The sequence below is a fragment of the Lepisosteus oculatus genome, chromosome 1 (assembly GCF_040954835.1).
Source record: "Lepisosteus oculatus isolate fLepOcu1 chromosome 1, fLepOcu1.hap2, whole genome shotgun sequence".
Taxonomy (NCBI): Eukaryota; Metazoa; Chordata; class Actinopteri; order Semionotiformes; family Lepisosteidae; genus Lepisosteus; species Lepisosteus oculatus.
This window is the reverse complement of record NC_090696.1, coordinates 43985991-44007574: the sequence shown is the minus strand read 5'-3', so window position 1 is coordinate 44007574 and position 21584 is coordinate 43985991. Positions and strand designations below refer to the sequence as shown.

Genomic DNA, 21584 nt, shown 5'->3' with positions numbered 1-21584 from the left:
CCTGTGCTACCCTCTTAGTCACAGCAACACCTATATCAATGCAGTCATTCAATTTTTCAGCTCAATAATGCTCACTGCCCCAAAGTAGTGGTCACTCAAATCATGTATCACTTTACCTTATTGATAGATTAATCAAGCATGTTGGATAAGTTGGGCAGAGCTGTACATCAGCATGAACCTTCAAATCACATTGCTCTTACAGTTGCTTTAGAAACCAAATGGAATGAGTACATAACATTTCTATTCCATTTGCACACTCATACTTCAGACAATGCTGGACAGAACTTGTACTATTAACTTAAATACACATACTTGACATAAATGTACCATGTGCACAACAATATACATAATTTGTCAGAAATGTGTTTACCAAAGATGAAATCATTTTACAACCTGAATATATAAAGAATTTAGATTTTGTTCCATGTAATGTTTGTCTTGATTTTACATTTAGATTTCTAAAATGTTTCAGCATATGGTAATTTAAACAATACAATACAATTGTCTACAGAGTGTAAGTAGAATAAATGAATAATTGATCTATTACAATATAGCTGCATTAAAAGACTTCTAAATGAAGGAAGAGATATCAGCAAGATCTTAGAAAATGTAGTGCTTATGTGTATCAAGAATGCTAGCTCCTTTTTCTTCACTCCTTAAATAGTGATATAAAATATTCCATCACTTGTGAACTACAATGTTAGAACCTGCACACTTTCATGACAATTGACTGTAACTACTATTAAGATATTTTTCTAACCTTTTGCCCCTACTAAATATTATAACTAAAAACTGTTGATATGTCAAATTCTTACCATGAAAACTATTGAGAAGTCTGTTCTCTCTAAATTTAAACATTTAAATGAAAAAAGACAATGTGCTAATGTACATAAGACTATACAAATGAGAAGAGGAAAAAGTCATAGTAAAAAAAGATATTTTAAAGGAGAGTGGAAACAATTTCACAGTAATTATTCTTAAAGCTTCAACAATTTATCTAATTAATTCCCTTGTGCATAGCTGAAATGTCAGTAACAGATTTAGATACACTGGCATTTTAGTGATGAAGATTTTGAGCTTTAGCATAGATGTGGCTTGACCTTGGAAATGTTTTAAAGCAGCAACTCCAAAGATTAAAATTCTGATCAGGTTTCTAACATGCTTGCCAAAACACCACATATGCATTTAACAGTTGTAGAATACTGCTTGACTATTAAGGTATGCAGAACTAAATCTAATTTTGTTATGAACCTTTATTTGTAATATCATTTTCAAGGTAATTAGGAAATTACTTTTTTGGGAAATAGTGTATACGGGAAGGATAAAACCATTGAGCTCCAGGAGTACCATTTTTTAAAATTACTTGTTTCTTAATAGTTATGCATGGATTACCAGACCAGTTTATTGTTGTCACATTGCTGGCCTGTATTTTTGTTAAAATACACAAGACACATGGATTGTTATTATTCATATTAATCAAATAAATCCACACCTTTTCTAATTTTTCTAAATGCAATTTTTAAGTGGTAGTTGGTGTTTGTGTTATTTACTTTAAAACAAGGAATTACAAACTATTTTTATTAAACTGCAAGGTATTATAATCTAAACTTGCCTGTGTAATAGTCTAGCAACACATTTTTCGTATTTTGGTTGTTTTATGATTACACAACTGTTTCAGACTAATTTGTTTTTTTTCTTAAGTCACAAACCACTAGTTTAAAAGCTCGTTGTCTTCACAAATATTTGAAGACAAAGCAGGACTTCAAAAGCAAATGAACTAGGAAATTTGATCTCACATGTAAAGTGAGTTTTATAAGTCAAACTTTAAAAAGTAAAACTTTTATATCATACCACAATTCACAAATTATTGATTTAAAAGCCTTTTCATCTTCATTTCTCCTATTAGATATGGTTCTACACAAACAGCATCCTCAAAGAAGCAGGCTTTGCTAATGAATTGATTCCTTACATTACCTTGAGCACTGGAGGTATTGAGACCTTGGCTGCTGTTTTATCTGTAAGTTTATTATTCTTCTGATGTTTTGTCTGAATTAATCTTAATTAATCTTTTCATGTGTTTTTGTTTTGTCATCTTTGACAAAGTTATTTAACCTATCAATCCAAAATCCATAAGTTTTTACTGTAAATTTATTGTGACTTTATCTTACCCTTGGAGGTCTAGAGTTAAAGCATTCAGGTTTTAAATATATTATTAAGCTTAAAAGATGTGTTTGTGGCATGGTGTTATTTCTCAAAATGGTACTTCATAGTCCTTGATGCTCTTGAGGTTGAGCTTCATGTTGAGTTCTATGTATGCTGTATGACATTATGAGCACGTTTTTTAACAGCTGCCTTATTGATATTGAGAGAAGATTTGAGTATTTACTGTCTCAGCTAAAGATTCAATGTCACAACCTTCTGCTTTTACGTAACTTCTCATTTCTCATTAAAAGCGTGTTACTGTCATTAAAAGGGTGCTCATTAAAAAGCTCTATCATTATCAATTATATTTTAGTCAAAACCAAAGCTTAAACTTGGCAACCTAAGCTTGACCAAGGAAGCTCTGACTGTTCCTCAGTATAACTCATGGCTATGATCCCTTCAAGTCTTTTTGGTCAAGTATCTAACAAATTTACACATAGGATTGGTGAAATATTTTTCCGTTCTTCTTGGAAAATTTGCTCAAGCCGTCTCTGATTGTAAGCAACCCCCGGCTTCTGGCAAGGAAGTGCAAAAAGGATAAAATCAAGGACATTATCTAGAGATGTCAAATAAACCTGAGTCAAGGTAAAAAAAGATTGAATGGTTGAAGCATCAATGAGAAAAAAATACAATATATATTTTTACTTTTACATTTTTCAAATTGACTTTGTTTGACCTTTTTAATGCTAATTTTCCTCATGCATCTGAAGAGATGACAAAGTTAATAAGCACAATTTTAAATGCAATGCAGAACAAGGAAAGGAGGTTCATGCAGGAAAGTGAGGTGAATGTTGGGGCTGTCACTAGTCAGAGAGGCCACTGAAGGGAGGCAGTTAACCAGAACATCAGAAACAGTATGGAGCTAAACACCTAGACTGAGAGGAGACTGGGTGCAATACACAAAAGTTGCAACCTATTTCATAGACACATATGCGGATACTAGACTCAAAAGGAGAATTAAGGGTGACAGTTGTCTGTAGTAGACAATAGTTCTGAAGGAGGAGCCCAGACCGAATTTGGGCGAAGCAAGCATCACTGACCAGGCAGGCTCCTGTGGATAGGGTAAATATTTGGATAGAAAAAGGGAAGGATAGACATCTTGCTGGGGCCTAGGTACTATAAGTGAGTAACACACCTGACAATAAAAAGAAAATGAAATGAGAAGAAAGGGAAAAGGAGTAAGAGTGGATCTGGAAAGGACTGTGAGAGGAGCAACAAGACAAAAGAATGCACACAGACAGTGGGGTGGTTATGGACAAAGCCCGTGGAGAGGCCTCATTGGGACAAGTCAAGAGAGAGAAGGAAGACAGCATAGCAAGTCCAGAGGCTGTTTCCAAAGCGTGAAGAGGATTGACTGGGGTGGATGGCTTTGGAAAAAATATGCATTTGGTCTGAAGGTGGATTCGGCTCCTGGAAGAGTTGCTAGCAAACTAGTGCAGCTGGATAAGGTGATAGAGGTCAGCAAGGAGAGATCAATCGTTTGGAAACTTGGAAAAATGCTGCCGGAGAAATTCAGTTCCAAATCAGTCTGGATTTGAGTGGCTTGCTGAGTCAGTGACACTTGGAGTTGTATTTCCTTCAAAGGTGTTGAAGAAGAATAAACCATTGACATTAGCACAGTAAGATCTGTCTCTAGAAAGATAATGTAAAGTAATATTGTGAAATGAATTGCATATTTTCTTTTCAACTTGTCTGTTCTTGCCTCTCTCTTTTTCTTCCATGGCAGTGACTGGTTAAGGGAAGAGAGAAAAGATGGTGACAGAGGAAGTAACAGGGGGCAGTACCAGGGGTGTACAGTACCTGGTTAGGGAAGATGGCAGTGCAACAAAGGGACTAGGGTGAACAGATTGTGTCAGGTCAAACTATCATGGCTGATTTCTTTTTTTGGAAAATGAAAAATGTGTTTGGCAAAGATAATCAGGACAGAAGGTGGGCTCAAGTGCTGACAAAGTTGCAAGCAAACTGCAACTGGTGTGTCTGGAAAGGATTAGACTAAGGTCAGATGCAAGACCAGCTGCTGCACTGTGAAAAGCAGCTCTAATGTTTGATTTTTCTTTCAAATTGTCAGGAATTCTTTAGTTTTCAAAACCAGTAGGAGAATTAGAGATTAGTTTCGTTTGAGCAGGTGCAAGAAGCATGGAGAGTTGCAAGGTAAGGTCTGTCTCCAGTGAGAGCAAACACCAAGTATACAATGAAATGCACCAGCTAGTTAGCTAGAAACTTGATATTTATGTATGTAGGTAAGCAGAAATAGGCAGGATAATAGTATTTCAAGTAGGTAGCTGCATCAGCATGCATAGGTTGCAAAGGAAAAAGCAAACGTTTATTCCATGCTCAACAGAGAACAAAGGAAACACAATGTTTCAACACACCTGAAGAAGTCTCCACAGCCAAAACTTTGTGTTTCTTTTATTCTCTTTTCAGCATGGAATAAACCTTTACTTGTTCCAGGATAATAGTATGATCTCCTCATGGACCTTTTAAACTCCATTAATTATTCACATGTACAGTACATGAACATATGCATGCCAGTAGATTAGACTAATTGCAGGTAAGTGTGGACAAAGATATGTGATATTGAATCTAAGAAAAATATCATCTTTTAATTTTGTTAAATCAAAATCTAGATTTAAAGCAATGGTAAGAAAATATGCATATACAGTAGACATATGCATGGGTTGTACTTTGATGTCATGCATAAGCCCCTTGAGGAAAATCTCAGTCCACAGATCCTACGCAAATAAGATCTGTCTAATAAGACATAAACAAATTCAGATTCATTTTAAATATTCATGCTTCTTTCTGGTAACAAATAATACAAATATACAGTATTTGCACAAGGGTGGCACAGTGGTAAGCACTGCCAGGGCCTTGGGTTCAATTCTGGATATGGGGTGCTATCAACATTGTGTTTGTACTGTATGTTCTCCCCTTATTCATGTGGGTTTTCTCTGGGTACTCCGGTATCCTCCCACAGTCCAAAACATGGTAGGTTAACTGGTTTCTGTAAAAATTGTGTGTGAGTGTGTGCTTGTTTGTGTCTGTGTGTGCCCTGCAGTGGACTAGGAAACCATCCAGGATATATCCTGTCTTGCACCCAACGCTTCCCAGGATAGGCTAAGGGCCACTGTGACCCTGATTGAATAAGCAGTTATTGAAAATGATAAGAATTATATGAAAATTGAATATTGTTGTGAAGTCGAAAACCATTGCTGCAAAATGTCTATTTTATAGATTAAGAATGTTTATTTGGACTAAAATGTATACTGTATGTGTGTTTAGGGGATGTACTGTATAATTTAGAAGGATAAATGCCACAATGCAACAAATTGGTATAGTCTTTTTTAAAGTTTGGTGTTTATAAAGCTTTTGAGTTTATAATAGTTGTTCTTGGATCTTATTAACATTCCTGAGATATAATCAGAAGGTATTTGTCAGGACTCGTACCTTCTCCTGTAAGCACCCGGGCATTCCCACTTGTACTTAATTCAACACACTCATCCAGGAAATAATTATCCAACCACATCTCTCTCTCTTAAATAATGAAACACTCTTCACCGGCTTACCTACACTCACTATTGAGAAGTCTTCCACAGTTTTCTCTAGTGTGCGAGCGCTACTATTCTCGACCTGACTCCTTTGACTACCCGGTCTGGTTCTCCTACTTTTGACTTCGCTCTTGCCTAACAACTTGGATTTGGAATACTGGATTAAAATTTGCTCATACTACCTTCCTCACGGCTTCGCATAGTGGTCCAACAACTCACCCATTTCAGTATTTTTAGCTGATTTTAAAGTTCTACAGAGTTTTTTAAAATTTGTGTCCTTGAGTATACTGTTACATCTTACCTACATTTACAACATCCCAAATCGAAATTATTTCAAAAGTATGTAATTATTATCATTGTTTATAGCCTGTTAAGGTATGGATTTATTTCTGTACTATGCCATATTTTATGTGGTATTTACAGCAAAATTATTATTATTATCCTGACATTATTATGACACAAACATAGAAAACTGTTGACAGTAGTTAGTTGACTGTTTTCTTTTCCAAAAGGTTAAAAATTTCCATTTACACAAACTATACAGACAGAGATAATGGATTTGAAACACTTTGGATGAGTCATTTGGGTCATTGATTTTGTAGTTAAAGGAGATTGATTTATATCTGCTTAGCCCAGTTACTCATTTAAGGTAGTGCATGAAGCCAAGCAGTTAGGGTACATGAAGTTAATCGCATTATCACTGTAAATTATCATATGATTAGATTATTTTGTGTAATTGTGCATTTATATATTTAAATTTTGTCAAGGTCATTTTGTGTGTAATGCTCCCTATATAACACACATTATTGGTGCTATTGAGTATCCTATTCTTTACTGCAATAAGCAAAAGTATAGTCTTCACTCATGAAGTGAAGATTTAATGCTCAAAGTTAGCCTACCTGATTGAGGTGTACACCTGTATATTCTGAGCTAGCAATAATGAACCCTATCTAGGCAAAAACAAATCAAGAGTTTGATCTCACAAGGGGCACACCTTGCCATTGCAAACAGCACGTTTTAAATTAATTGAATGGAACAAAATTGATATTTTAATATTTTTTTCCATTATTGTATTGATCCATTATTCTTGAACAAGTTGTGTCAAAATTTACAAAAACGTTTCTGTAACTTATGGAAATGTATCCAAATGAAACAACAGTTTCTGTTTTGAAAACAGGAATCTCTCATGGAAATTTTAACAAAACAGTAATCTTTCCTTAACCTGTTCTGCTACAATATTAACACTTACCGATGGTTATAAATGGTTTAATAGTTTCTGGATGTAGGGATCATTTTGCCCTGTCACAGATTTCCTGTTGCACTATTATTTTTTCTTTGAAAAACGTGTGTTTACATTTGTTTTCTGTTTAAATGCAAAACTATGGCATGTTAGTCTAAAACATTATTCTGCATGAAAGGTTTAAACAGGGGAGAATCAACAGTTTAAAAATAAATGGTAAATTTGTAAACTCAGGGAGGTAAGAGATTATTTAACTGAAATATCTGTGGGTAAATGTAATATACTGTAAATTATGTAAACTATTATATGTGTAATAATAAATATTATATTTAGCTAACATAAGAATAATAGTTTACGTTTCCAAGTTTCTGAATTGCTCTTGTCCTGTTCAGATAATGTTTTACTTATCTCAGTAAGAATTACTCAGTCTTTCAATTATTAACACATATTATATTTTAATTTTTGGATAAGGTAATTTAACTTCAGAACCTTTCAATTCAAAACCAGAAAAAAAGGTCAGTTGAGTTTAAAGTAACACTTTAATTAAAAACAAGTAATAGGTTTATTCCATGCTGAATAAAAGAAGAAGAAAGAGAACACAACGTTTCGGCCGTGGAGCCTTCTTCAGGTGTGAAGAAGGCTCCATGGCCGAAACGTTGTGTTCTCTTTCTTCTTCTTTTTTTCAGCATGGAATAAACCTATTGCTTGTTCCTTTGCAGCTTACGCATGCTGACGCAGCTACCCACCTGAACTACTTTAATTAAGATTTGCAGTTCATTACATCCTTGGTGAGATTGGAAAACGATTTTAGAAACTTTCACTGAACCACTTTGCCACAAAACTTTCTTGTATTTAATAATTTAAATTTTGAAATGTAGAGTTACCTATTTAGCTTATCTTTACTCAAGCCAAATCAATCTCATGCATTTTAAAAACAACTCCTGAGTTAAGACTTCTAATTTACCTTTGATTTTCCACATCTGTTTGCTGTTATTTTACAGCACGTATAGTTTATTCCTAAAAAAAGCTGATGCTGAAATTGTTTTGTTTCACATGATGTATTACTTTTGGGTGGATTAATTAATTATGGTTTTTAGTGTTTCTTAATCTATTTTTATTTTTTTACCTGTCAATGCCAGAATGATAAAAACATTAAACAACCAAAATAGACTTTAAAAGCTTATAAAAATAGGGCAGCATCATGCAACATATCTGACTTCATTAAATGCTGATTCAATGCCAAATTATTGGCTCTCCATTGCATACAAGAAAGATCACTCATTCATATTAAAGATATTTTTTTTTTAATTCAGACCATGTCCAATATGTTTTCTGACTGTACAAGTGTGGGGCAATCAATTTATAGAAGACAGTTGAAATGGCCCTTTGCATAGCCTCTCTATTATTCACAGTTTTTAATAATTGATTCCAGCATACTTTTCCTTCTGACTTTTTGGAATAAAAGTTGCGACATTTATCATCTATAACCCTTGTAGCACAACTTCGCTGTACACTGTACTTTCAAAACATATAGTCTAGACAGCAGGATGAGTGATTCACCTGGGGTGTAAATTGTCAGTGGTAATCTTATGAACTGCATTCTTTTGACCTCATTGTAGAAGTTCTATTGTACTAGAACTTTTGTTTGTACAAGCACAGAAGCTGTACAGAAATGTTCATACAGCAGTTATCCTAGCAAAATTTCAACATCACAGTGCTTGTCCCTACATGACAAGAGTCCCTCAAGACTGCAAATTTGTCCATCTGCAATCAATATCATAAACTACTTGTTCTATCATCAGAAATTAACTCAAATGAATACCCAAGGGACAACTATCACCATCTGGTCTGGTGGATGCTTAATGGATGAATAAAAGATCACCAGTTCTAGTCTATATCCAGTCTGTATTGTCTGTTTCTCTGACTATAACATAGCACATTGTAGCGGCAATGGTTGTTAATAAGACAGAATTAAGCATTGGTATGCTGTCCTAAATGAGGCCCCATCTCACCCTCCATCTCTGTGGTGCAGCCACAGAGAAAGTATTCATGCAGGCTGATTTAAGATGTTTTCTTTTGATAAGGAACGGCTCCCAGACGGGGATGCACTTAGCTAAGCTTGGCTATCATGATCAATGGTCATCCATTGGCGCCTATCAGTCTAGGGAGTGCCGAATGGACATCTGGACTGCATTCCTAAGTGTCAAGAGTAAGTGACTTATATCTCACCTTGACCAACCAATCAGGGACTGGCAGGGCGTGCTAATACCACGTGGGTCTCCAATGCCCGCCAAACTCTCAACCAATCAGCACACATCTGTGTCTTGGTCAAAAAGGGAGCGCAAGCTCAGATCGGGGCTCTCCTTGGCCATTTTCGCGCATCCTCAGAGACAATCACGTGACAACTGCTGTTATCTGCAAAGGGACTTGGACTTTGTTCTAAGCGCGAGGCCGAGGATCCCGTACGTACTCAGAATTCTACCAATGTGAATGCTCCGCTTGATCAACGGCAGCCTACAGTTGGACCCTTGTCGACAACCTGAATAGCTTATTCAGAAGCAGCGCTGGACCGGGAACGAACCAGCTTCTTCCCAGGCAAAAGAGTGACTTGTGAGGACTCGCGGTAACACTCTGTGCATAGAGACTTTCTACTAGCCAGCCGGACTGCTGGTAGATCCCCTCGGAGCAACGGCTGCCCTGCGCGCCGCAGTCAGATTCCTCCGCCCGTCCTACTCCGAGCTGCACCTTGACTGGTTGGCCGGTAGCCAGAGGACGCCGGGACAATGCCCATTGGACAACCGCTGGAACAGAGGCTGCAACAGAGCCTGTCAGCTGGTTTGGTGTTCGTGCCGGGAAATTCCAAATCCATACACAATGGATAAGTAAACCCCATGTTCTACATTGCGTCTCGAGAATTCAATTGTACCTCAACACAAGTTGTTATCAATTTAATTCATGAGTAATGTATTTACTTACGTGTTTTGAGTAACAGTGGGTAATAACACTGATTAGCGATTTGGTAACCAAACGATATATATTGACATATTTTCTCTGTTGTGTACAATTTATATTAATAAATGTATCTCGTGTATTGAACCCGTGTGTGTGCATTGTTAGTTGTTCTGACGATTGATTTTCTAAAAGCCCCAACGAACAACCTCGTGATTACTGCTACAATTAATAATTGTCTCAGTAAACCCATCAAACCTCTACAACATCCATGTTTAAGATTGACTGTGAGCATTTTTCCACTTCCATAAGTATAACAAAATGAAAGTATGATGTCATATCACATCATATATTATTTGTTATGTATCCTGTCATAAATTATTTCATTACAAATGGTGAATGTAATTAGCTCTCTTAGCAAAAATTAAATAAACTATGACTAATTATAAGTAATGTTCAATCTTGATCCTAATTATTTTTTAATCTATATTGTATTCTTGTTAAGATACTGCAGTTATAACTAGAATAAAATTTAGATTAAACAAAATTGCAGCAAATACCTTATTGATTTTAAATCTTTAAAACTTTCTTTCTGTGGATCCATCCGAAATGACTGTTATTACTCGGACAGTATAAAAATAGAAATATCTGAATTTAGCCACAGTAATGCAACAGACTTGTACATACAGTTTAAAATTTTAAATGCAGGGCATGTGTCTTATTTTTGTTGTAATAATTATTAGTTTTATTTTTTTAATAACAGAATGAAGTTCTTTTATAATTTTTAAAGAAGAAAATATTTTTCTACATTAGCCCAGATCTAAAATTGAACTTAATCACTTCATATTAAACTTTTGATTACGCTAAGCAGTTACTGTATCCTTCAAAATAAATTGGAGGGTCAATATACCAAATTATATGTCATAAACAGATAAAAGGTGCACACTATTTAAATTTAAAATTATTGTGCAGAGTTGCTGAGAGGAATTTTATTATGTAAGAGATACTGAATAATTTCTGGCCAAGATTTTTTTAGCAAGATTACATACGTGTTTTCTCTGCTACTTTTGCTGTTAATTAGATTGGGAAAAACTCTTACTCCCAGAGCAGTGCCAGGAAAACAGATGGGGATGAGAGGGACAGGAACTTTTGAAATCCTGTAACTGTCACTCACTTGAGCAGACTGCACATCTTGGATGAAAAATGTGAATACTTTATTTAACATGAATACTTTATACTTTTCTATTTTATGTTTATTAAATAAAAACCAAATTGTTGCATTAATACAACTTAATTAATATGAAATGTCATTAATATGATAGAAAAAATACTATATATACAGGTACTGTATGTGAGAATATGAACTGTATGTGGTGTACTGTATATGTATGAATTTAGGCTTCCTTTTAAATAGAAGTCCTTAACTGAAATTTGGAAGGAATAAAGACAGACAAACCAATTTCATCAGTTTTAAATCGCAATCATTACCGACTTTTGTTTTATATACATAACTTGTAAATATTGCACTCAGGTGAGTGCTGTTTCCAGCTCCCATTCTTTAAAATACACGCCCAGGCCATTATATTACATCTTGTTTAATACAATGAGTAAAGACTGTTTTGGAATAAGGTTTTATGAACAGATAAGAGCAAAACAAACCTTAACCAAAGTGAGAGAATGGTTAAAATGCACAGGTATGGAATAAACAAACTGCAAATGTTTCAAAGAACATAACTTTATCTGTGAAGTATGGAAGCCCGTTTCTGCCAGGGAGTAAAAAAAAAACGCGCTATAGTATCTCAGAATTGCGACTTAGCATCTCAGAATTCCGACTTAGTATCTCAGAATTGCGACTTAGCAACTCAGAATTCCGACTTAGTAAGTCAGAATTCCGACTTAGTATCTCAGAATTGCGACTCAGCAACTCAGAATTCCGACTTTATATCTCACATTTGCGACTTCGAAATAGCCATATTTCATTGTCTGTCATTTTGTTATTGTAACAGATTCGGGTTCTAGGGCTTGTGCCCTCGCCGCTCCCACTCTAGTTCGTGCCTCGCTGCACTGGCTCACTTTCTTTAAGAACACTTTCTTTAACCACGGCGGCCAGCATCCCTGTTATGCGCAGGGGAGGGTGGTGTACTGCAACCAGATCGTACAACCTGTATGTCGGCCGTTCCGTTACACTATTTTCATGAATCGTACAGGATCATAGGATCTATAAGCCTGAAAACTTGTCCTGTACAGTGCCCTGATAAAAATCAAATTAATTACACTAATTTTTATAGAATCCCATTTCCGCCAGTGAGGCTTCCATAGTACCCGGATGGAATAGTGCACGGTGGGCTTTTTAAAAATAGTTTTTATTTACGTAGATGGAATATGAAATAAGATACAGAAATAGGCACTTCACATACTTTTAACATATTTCCATTGTATGCCTTTTTTTACTTAAAAAAGAAGGTCTTCTTTAGCTCAGCTGGCAAGACTCAGGTTCGAGCCAGTGTAGCGAGGCACGAACTAGGGTGGGAGCGGCGAGGGCACAAGCCCTAGAACCCGAATCCGTTACAATAACAAAAGGACAGACAATGAAATATGGCTATTTCGAAGTCACAAATGTGAGATAAAAAGTCAGAATTCTGAGTTACTAAGTCGGAATTCTGAGTTGCTAAGTCGCAATTCTGGGATACTAAGTCGGAATTCTAAATTGCTAAGTCGGAATTCTGAGTTGCTAAGTCGCAATTCTGAGATACTAAGTCAGAATTCTGAGATACTATAGCGCGTTTTTTTTTTAGTCCCTGGCGGAAACGGGCTTCCATAGTGAAGCAATCCAGAGAAGTGAAAAAATAATCCAGGGGCCTTTGTCACTAATGCTTCTTTGAAATTGCTTTATGACAGTTTACAAACTCCAGGTTGGGAACCTACTTGCAAAAACACTGCTAACTGCTTCCTGAAAATCTTGTGTTACATTCCTGTGTTCTCTAGTTAGCAAGTTGCAGATATCTAGCAGTCACACAACATTGATGAAACAAGCCTAAGTTTACAAGGGGGTATTGTCATCTTCTCTAATAGTTCAGTGCTTCTGTGAGCCCTGTTACATGTCAGTTAATATGGACACTGTAGAATTTGCGGAGGGAATTTAGAGCATGTAAATGTCTCCATATACTGTAGGAAAATGTAAATATGGCTCTTTCAGTATACAATATATGCCTATTATAGTAAGGTAACTCTGTAATGTTTGAAGACATCCTAAACCCACTGTGTCATCTGACAAGACCTTTAGTTTGGTGGATTTGACACTTGTCATGGCTGTATGGCTTCAGGGTTCAGAGAAGCACTGAGGATGTGCTCTGAATCTATACCACTTCACAAGGTCAGGGAGGTCAAATGCTACTGTCGAATATGTATGCTGCAGATACAGTAGATTACCAGATCATCTCTGTAGACAAAGTGTTTGTTTTAGCAAAATGTGTGCTTTTGGGTTATACTAATGTTGAATATGATTATTAACTATTAAACACAAATGAGAATATGAAAAAAATATATTTTTTTCCATCTGCAATGAACTAATGAAATTTTCTAATAACAAAGGGATCCAGTGGTTACAGAGGATAACAGATCCACCAGTTCAAACCTGAAAAATAGTTGTTCTTATGTGGAGTAGAACCATTAATATTCAAAATTATACTTTCAGATTTAAAGATCAGGCAATGGTTATAATCCCACTATCTTCAGTGAATCTTGCATATAAATAATGATATCTATATACAATTATTGAAAAACTTTCATGAAATGTTATGATCCAAAATTATAATACTTTTAAAGTGTTCACTAGCTGAATACAGTATGCTCTCCTTTATTTTAAACACACATAGAGTGCAATAGTAACATTTTTAAAGTTTGCTGGAGATTATTTCTAAGGTACTGTATATATTTATTGACATGAAAGTTCCATCTACTGTATTTGTTCATTTGTATACCTTTCTATGGTTGCTTTTTCAAATATACTGTACAGTATTTCACATCTTTGCAAGAGATATAAGAGCATACGGACACTTACCACTAGATTCTTCAATAGCTTCTATCCACAAGCAGTGAGACTGGCGAACACATATAGCCATCCCCCTCGGACCACACCTACACCATCACCATCTACCTCTTTATGATTTCTTATCTATTGCACATCTCCAGTCATTGTTTACACGTCTGTATTGTTTACATTCAAACTGTCTACATGTTTACTTGCAAATTGTCTATTGTTTGTTTGTACATTGTCTCGATGCACTGTTTGCACTTTGTCTTGTTTTTTACACTTGTTTTACAATCGAGAGACTTTCTGTAAGTAAGAATTCCATTGTACTAGTACGGTTACATATGGCAATAAATTTCAAGTTCAAGTTCATATTATGATCAATGTTACATATCTGTGTTCAACACAGATTTACTGATCTGTTTCATTTAAAACATATTTTCAATTAGTTACATGCACATTTTAATTTATTATTTTTTTCACTACATTCATCATCAGTTTAGTGTGTAATAGTTTCTGACTTATCACTTATCACTTACTAGTATACTGCTGCTGTGTTGTTGCAATGTATGGATTCTCTTATTTTCTAAAAGACAAGATCATAGGTTATTCTAATCCATATGTACATGTGTGTCACTGGTCAAAGTCAAATATGTCTCACTAATGAGCCTGAATAAGGGCACATGGCCCAGATAAGGTAATTGACATAGCTGTGGTTGCCATGAATTTATACAGTATGTGCAATGCTATGGAATGAGAAATCAGTGGTGGATGAGGAGTCAATTTAATTTCAGATCCTTTATTCATTGTTTTCAATAAAATGTCTTGGTCATCCTTGTATTGATTAACCAAACCACAATTACAATTTTAATATTACTTCTATATAGAAAAAAAGACCCTGCATTTCATGATGGCAAAAAAATGATTTAATAGGTTGCTTAAAGACATCTTTTAAAACCTGTTGAACTTTCTATTTACTATTGCTTGAAACCTATCATATTGTTACTTGAACCCCAGATACACTAGTGCTTTTCACATTGGTTATAAACAAACATGACATACCCTCATTCTTACTGTATATCCAACGGCCTTGCTCATGGAATTAAGGTTAATATTGTAAACAAAGGGATTTTATTTTTTATCATTTGAGAGTGAACTTCTAATGGCTTATTACACGAGTGTATTCATTTTCAGAATGTAAATGCAATTTCTGCCCAAAACATTTAAACATTTTGAAAACATTAGCCAATTCAACAGCAATGCACAGCAGGCTGGAGCTCCAATTACATCAGTCTTACTGCAGGAAGTGGCATGGCCGTACCACCTGCAGTCTCATATAGCCCTCACCTGTCAGTTCCTTCATGCACACTGAGCATTCTCTCTCTGCAGAACCTACATCTCAGACATGTTTCATTTTTTTAAGCAAGAAGAAAATCCAATTATCTCTTTCAGTATTAATGTTTTATACAGTTGCTAATTATTACTTACAGTACATATTGTTCCATATGAATAAAGTCCCTTCTAACTCTAACCTCTTTCCTGGATGCAGCTCATTTTGTCACTGTTTTTCCAGTTCTCTTAAGCGTCATCACTTAATTTGGTATCATTTCCCAACCATCTGAGCTACAGGTGAAATTCAGTTTAAAGTTAAAGCCTTTACATTTGACATGAATCGAGCAAATCATTTTGAAGACACATTAAAATAAATTTAATTTGAGGAACATCGAAAGGTGTCACCAGAGCAAATAACAACTAAAATCTTCCTTCTGCCAAATATCCTTTATAATCCTTATGAGTAAAAATAATATGCAGTAAATAAAGTTATTTGAATAGTTGAAAACATGAATGTTCATCTGTCTTAGAACACAGAATCCCTTAGTGCCACAGAGAATAAACACAAATTAATAGATTCATCAATTGGATTCAACAACAAAGTGTTTTAGATTCACTTGAAAACTGTGAGAATATTAGAAAACATAATTCCTTTTCTTGGTTGGTGATTACATCAGCAATAAAACTCTTTGATATGCATAGTATGGTATGTAAGGACATTTTAAATCTTGGTAACAAAATGGAATTATTTGACATTTGATACTATTTGAAAAAAATTGAAATGCCTGTGTCAGGTATTTAATTTAAACTTGACAAATAAGCAAATGATCAGAGATTGCATTATGGATTCTATGTAGTGACTTAACACAGGTTTGTTTTTGTTTTTTTTAGTTTTGGAAAGTGCAAGGCAAAATATGCATATATTATTATTAATAATCAAAATATTTTATTTGTCTGAGAAATCCAAAGCACCTTACATTTGTACCGATTAATGGAGCTGGGCATTTTACTGAAGCATTTTGTGTGAAAGACATTAGTCAGGAGTACAGCAGCCCCATTTGGTATTTGAGCATTTCTTTTGTAAACAAAGAATGAGCATTTTGAAGGTTTCCTTACAAGTTGTTGATTTTAGAATACAAATAGTTCAAATTCATTGGCAAGGGCAGAAAACAACTAAAACAAAATTATAATGTGAAGTGGTAAATGCCTTTGAAAGGGGTCTACACAGTTCTGTTTGTAATCTGTGAATTGGTGAAAAACCTCTATCCCTCGTGGTTATTATTTATACAGTATGTATGAATGGTCTGAACTTTCAATTTCTATTTGTAAAGTGGAATTCACTTTATTTGTGATGTACAGCATTTCATACATGCTTAATGATAACTAATAGAAAATATTAAACTGCATTTTGAATTAAAGGTCTTTTAAAAGCTGAACAGAAAAATAAAGCATTATTATTTGCATGCATATAGAAATATTGATGAAAAATGACTAATTTAAAAATAACACATTATTGTTTTACAATATACATTTATTCACTTTAAGTTTTGTAATGACTTTGGTATTTATTTGTATGATTTAAAATTATAATGTCTGTCCTTAAATAGTACAATCTTTGTTCCAAATCAATGCCTTGATATTCTCTGCATGATGGATTTCCTGCTGGCATGATTTTTTTAATTGGACTTGCAGGGTGCATGTCTAAAACAGTTTATTTTTAACTTCATGCCTTCTGCTCTATGGCTTCTACTGCAAATCTTACAAAGCCTATAGTTTACAAGAGTTCTAGTGTAAATCACACACTTTTACTGGACTGCTATAATTGTAGGCTAAAGAAAGATTACATACAGTACTGTACCTCTGACTATTTTTTTTAAGTTTAAATGTATAGATTTTCTCAGATAAATAATTGGTGTCTTGTTATAATGAATATCTTAAATATGACAAAACATTTGATTTTTGAGAGTTCCTTCCACTTGTCAGAAGCACTTGTCTATACTTCATAAAGTAAGAGTCACACATTTTATATTCACATTGTACAAAAGAGCAACTTCATGTTGTCTTAACATAGTAGCTAACAGAGAAAATGATTACTCTATAATGTTAAGTAGAGAACTATTAAGAACATGCATATTTAGAACTGAAGCATGCTGAGCATATTCATATTACAAGAAATTCAATATCTGTATCTACTACATTACATTACAGATAACAATATCTATTTTTAAATGTTTATGTTTTAGAATGTTTAGTACAGTTTGTGAAGGTGCTGTATTAGTAACTAAATTATTCTGTTAGGAAATATATTTCCAACATCTTCATTTTTATTTAGACTTAAAAGTTTAGGAAAACAACATTGTTGTTACAATTCACATACAGTATTTCACATATCTGATATGAAAATATATGTGTCTTTGGCCTGAAAAGTTGCTAATTTCATTTTTACAACAATTTTTCAACTTCATTTGGGTTAAACAAAGACAACAACAATAAAAAGAAGTGTGCAATAGATCAGCCAACCTGTAAAGAACTCACAAATTGCTAATATCACTGCTGGTATTTTCCATTCACAGAGCATAATCTAGCACTGAACTTCTTTCTTGTTTCCATGTAATGTAGTGTCAAATTGCCCTTTTGCTGTTTGCTTTGCTTTAGAACACCTTATGGGTTACATGTCATCCTAATCATAGTTTATGAAAGCGCTCTGACAAATCACATCAGGGTTAATGTCACTCAGATGAAAAGAAGACATGAGCAGTGGGGTTTAAAAATATGAAATACATCACTGAAGAATTAATAATAACTAATCCTTTGCCAGGAAGAGCTTTCTACTGGTGAAAAAATAGATGTAACATAGATTAATCTTCCAAATAATTAAATCAATAATGCTGTGAAAGCTATGGTATATTCTTTAATTTAATGCAAATATGTGCACATAGTATTGAAGAAAAGAGACATTAATGGCATGTTATAAACAACTAAGAGCACTGAACCAAACTACCTATTTAGCTGTAGGTTTTGAAACACTAAAATGTTAGGTTGTTATCACAACCAGATATCACAGCCCAGATTGATGTGTATTTGCATGTTTATGCAGTAAAATGCTAAACCTTCAGAAAGAGATTAAAAAGAGATGACTAAAATGTAGTGACTTGACACAAGTGGCATAAAGGTCTACAACAGGGACAGAGTTTTGACATATCAGTCATATAAAGCATAAACCCACATTGACACAGCCTTCAGGACTTTAAAACAGTGTTTTGCTTATGTTTTGCTTAACCCTGGGTAATGTACTGGGCTACATTACCCAGGGTTTTGCATTACCCTGGGTAATGTAACCCAGTACTTCTGACCTTATTGCTAGTACCATAGAGCTTGACTTGGTCAGGTGTTCAGTTTTGTGCAGGAAAAAAAGAAGGTGCCAAGAGAAGCTATAGTATATAGAATAAAAAGCAAGCAGGACGTTTAGAATTTCTTATTTCTACAAAAGAAGGAGAAAGAGCAAAATGAAATGAATACAGAAGTTCAAGACAGTTACCACAAGGAGATATTAAATAGGTTGACTACACAACCCAATTTAGGAACAGAACAGCCATTGTTTCCCATCAAATTTTCTTAGTTGTAGCTAGTTCCAGAGCACAATTCATTTTAAGTACCTTACGGCAATATAATGTGGAAAGCAATTTCCTATACTGACATCTACAGTAAAAATAGCATTATTTATTAAAATGTATTTATTTATTCTACTGCCTACCACTACCTCTTTTTCATAGACTTTAGATCCTATCTACCCAGCCTAACTACTTAAATAACTATGCAGCAAAAGAAACTAGTGCTAAACTATAAAAGCTGACAAACAATTTAAAGCATAGGTACTGGCAAACCCTGCTACATTATTTCAATAATTTCAATTTTGAGACAAATTTTGTTTTAATCCTACCTAAGGTTGTCCAGGACTTGTTACAAAATGGAAATCTTAACTATTGAAATTATTCTTAATAAAATAATAGATGTTTAATAATAATAATAATAAAATGATAATATATAATGATAATAAAATATTGAATAATGATACAAATAAAAGAAAATAAAGCAATGTAAAGAGAAAATGTGGTGTAAAAAAGGTAGTATTGGTGGTCACCTCCCATACTATAATAATACAGGTAACTGCAAATATAATATTTTGGTGATCCAGATTGGGTCTGCAGCACTGCACCTACTTGATACTGTAAACATACAGGGACTGGGAAGACTGATGGAGAAAATGATTCTTCAGACCTAAAACTGGGACATAATTTCACCTATAGAAGGGAAATAATCCAAAACACAAGGTCAAAGCTACTGTATAGTGGAATTGCTTTTAGTATTTTGTTCGTTTACATTTTGCTGCCATTTACTGTAACTTATATAATGTTTAAGAAATGTGTATCATTTAGAAAATTGGACACCATAGGAAGGATCAGAATACATCTGCACGGCACAGAATAGAATTTGCCCATCAGGAAAATCATCACTTACCCCCTGCTGGATTTTCAATAACTACTAGAAAATGAAACATTTTGGATGCAGTCAATGACCCTTGCATTATGTGGGGCACAGTGAAAGGCTTTATTAAAGACAAAGATCTGTATTTTTTCTCACAGCAGCATACACCTCATCTAAGTAATACTACTGAATTGCTGCATGATCATCAATTAACCTTTCTGAGACCACAGCTTTGGAAATCAAACTTATAAGAAAATCATTAAATCTACTGTTTAGACATTGTGTCAAATTTTTCAGAAATGATATATTCAGAAATACTGTATATACTGTAGTTCTAGAAAAAAATATTTTAACAGCAGTCAATAAAGCTACATACAATACTATCACTGAGAATCCATCATACTGAATGTTCTGCTAATATTCCTGCCATTAGATTGACACAGGGTGGGTTACTGTCAATTCCCATGTACTGTAGATGAAACTTCTCTTTTTGCATGTGTAACTCTAACTTATGCAGTCAGTGAAATTGTGCATTCTCCAATCTCTTCATTTGCATAGACTTTTTCCTGCAGAAGCAACTGATCTCTATATCCTCATCTGAGCTGAAGGTCATGTCATCTCTGGGCATTGTTAGAATTTTTGAATATTTGGCCCCAGTTAACTTTGTTCAGGTGCTAACCTGTATGCTAAGGTTCTTTTACACTGGGTAGAGATTTATAAAACCAGTGTATTGCACTGTGAACAAGCAGGCTTTAATAAAAATTAACATTTTGCCACATTATACTTCCAGTTACAGACTTTCCTTCCTCTCTGCCATTCTGCCAAGAAGGCTTTTGATCATCTTGGTATAGAGAATACAGTATATGGTTTTCCAGTTTTGGATTATATGGGCCTAAGTTCAGGTATAGTTATATTATTCAAAATATCATATGCTAAATTAACGATAATGCTTTCAGACACTGTCGTCTCTGAAAACAAGTGTTCTTCACAGTTTCCTATATCTAGTGCACTTGTCAGTGATGCCCAATTTCACATTTACAGTTTCACCTTTACTGTTTGCATGATCTCTGAGAACTCTAATACAACCTGTTGTTTAGTGTAGTTCTTAAGCATCCATTACTGGTAATAATACTCAACATTATATATTGCTTTATGCTGATGATACATTGTTATATCTAGACAAAGTATATCAATTCCTGTCTCATCTGTTAACCATCTCTGTCTCTGTGCTATTTTAGGGTATAAAATTAACAGATCCACCAGTTACAAACACCAGTTGTTGCAGTGGAAAGAGTTGGCCTGCCTCTAATTTTGCCAACTGGTCAATCACCTGAAATACTTTGATTATGAGATTTTTTTAATCTATCACAGTAAAAAATTCAATGTCACTTTACTATACTGGTGCACCTCTTTGATATTGTACTGTAGATTACCAGTCACTCTGATAATTATGCAATTAAGAATTTAAGTGGACAGACTCCAAAAAATCACTGAAAATATAACAAGCCCCTTTTCAATGATCACAGTCTTGTTACAGGTAATCCTTTCTCCTTCCTGCATTAGAGTGAGAAAGAATTCACATTCTCATAGATATTTTCAATGAGGCTGGTTTTTGCTCATTAAAAAACTTTCAGTCGCAATAGGAGTATCATTATTCCTGTTTCTTTACTGTCTCTGTTCTGCAATGCATGATTGTAATGTCCCCTGGGGGTGATATCGTCTATATACCAAACACATAGTATGTTTGACCTTAGGGGCAAAACAAAAGGGATTGTCTTCCTCTATATTTTTGTATAAA

General features: G+C 34.5%; 1 protein-coding gene across 4 annotated transcripts in view; it reads left to right on the top strand.

The window, feature by feature from the left end:
- Nucleotides 1-21584, top strand: part of slc2a9l2 (solute carrier family 2 member 9, like 2) — a 328902-nt gene that overhangs the window by 173015 nt on the left and 134303 nt on the right. For all 4 annotated transcript variants that reach the window (XM_069190343.1, XM_015344752.2, XM_015344753.2 and 1 more), the window contains one exon: nt 1907-2017. In XM_069190343.1, coding sequence (XP_069046444.1) covers nt 1907-2017 — 111 coding nt within the window. The remainder of the gene's footprint in view (nt 1-1906; nt 2018-21584) is intronic.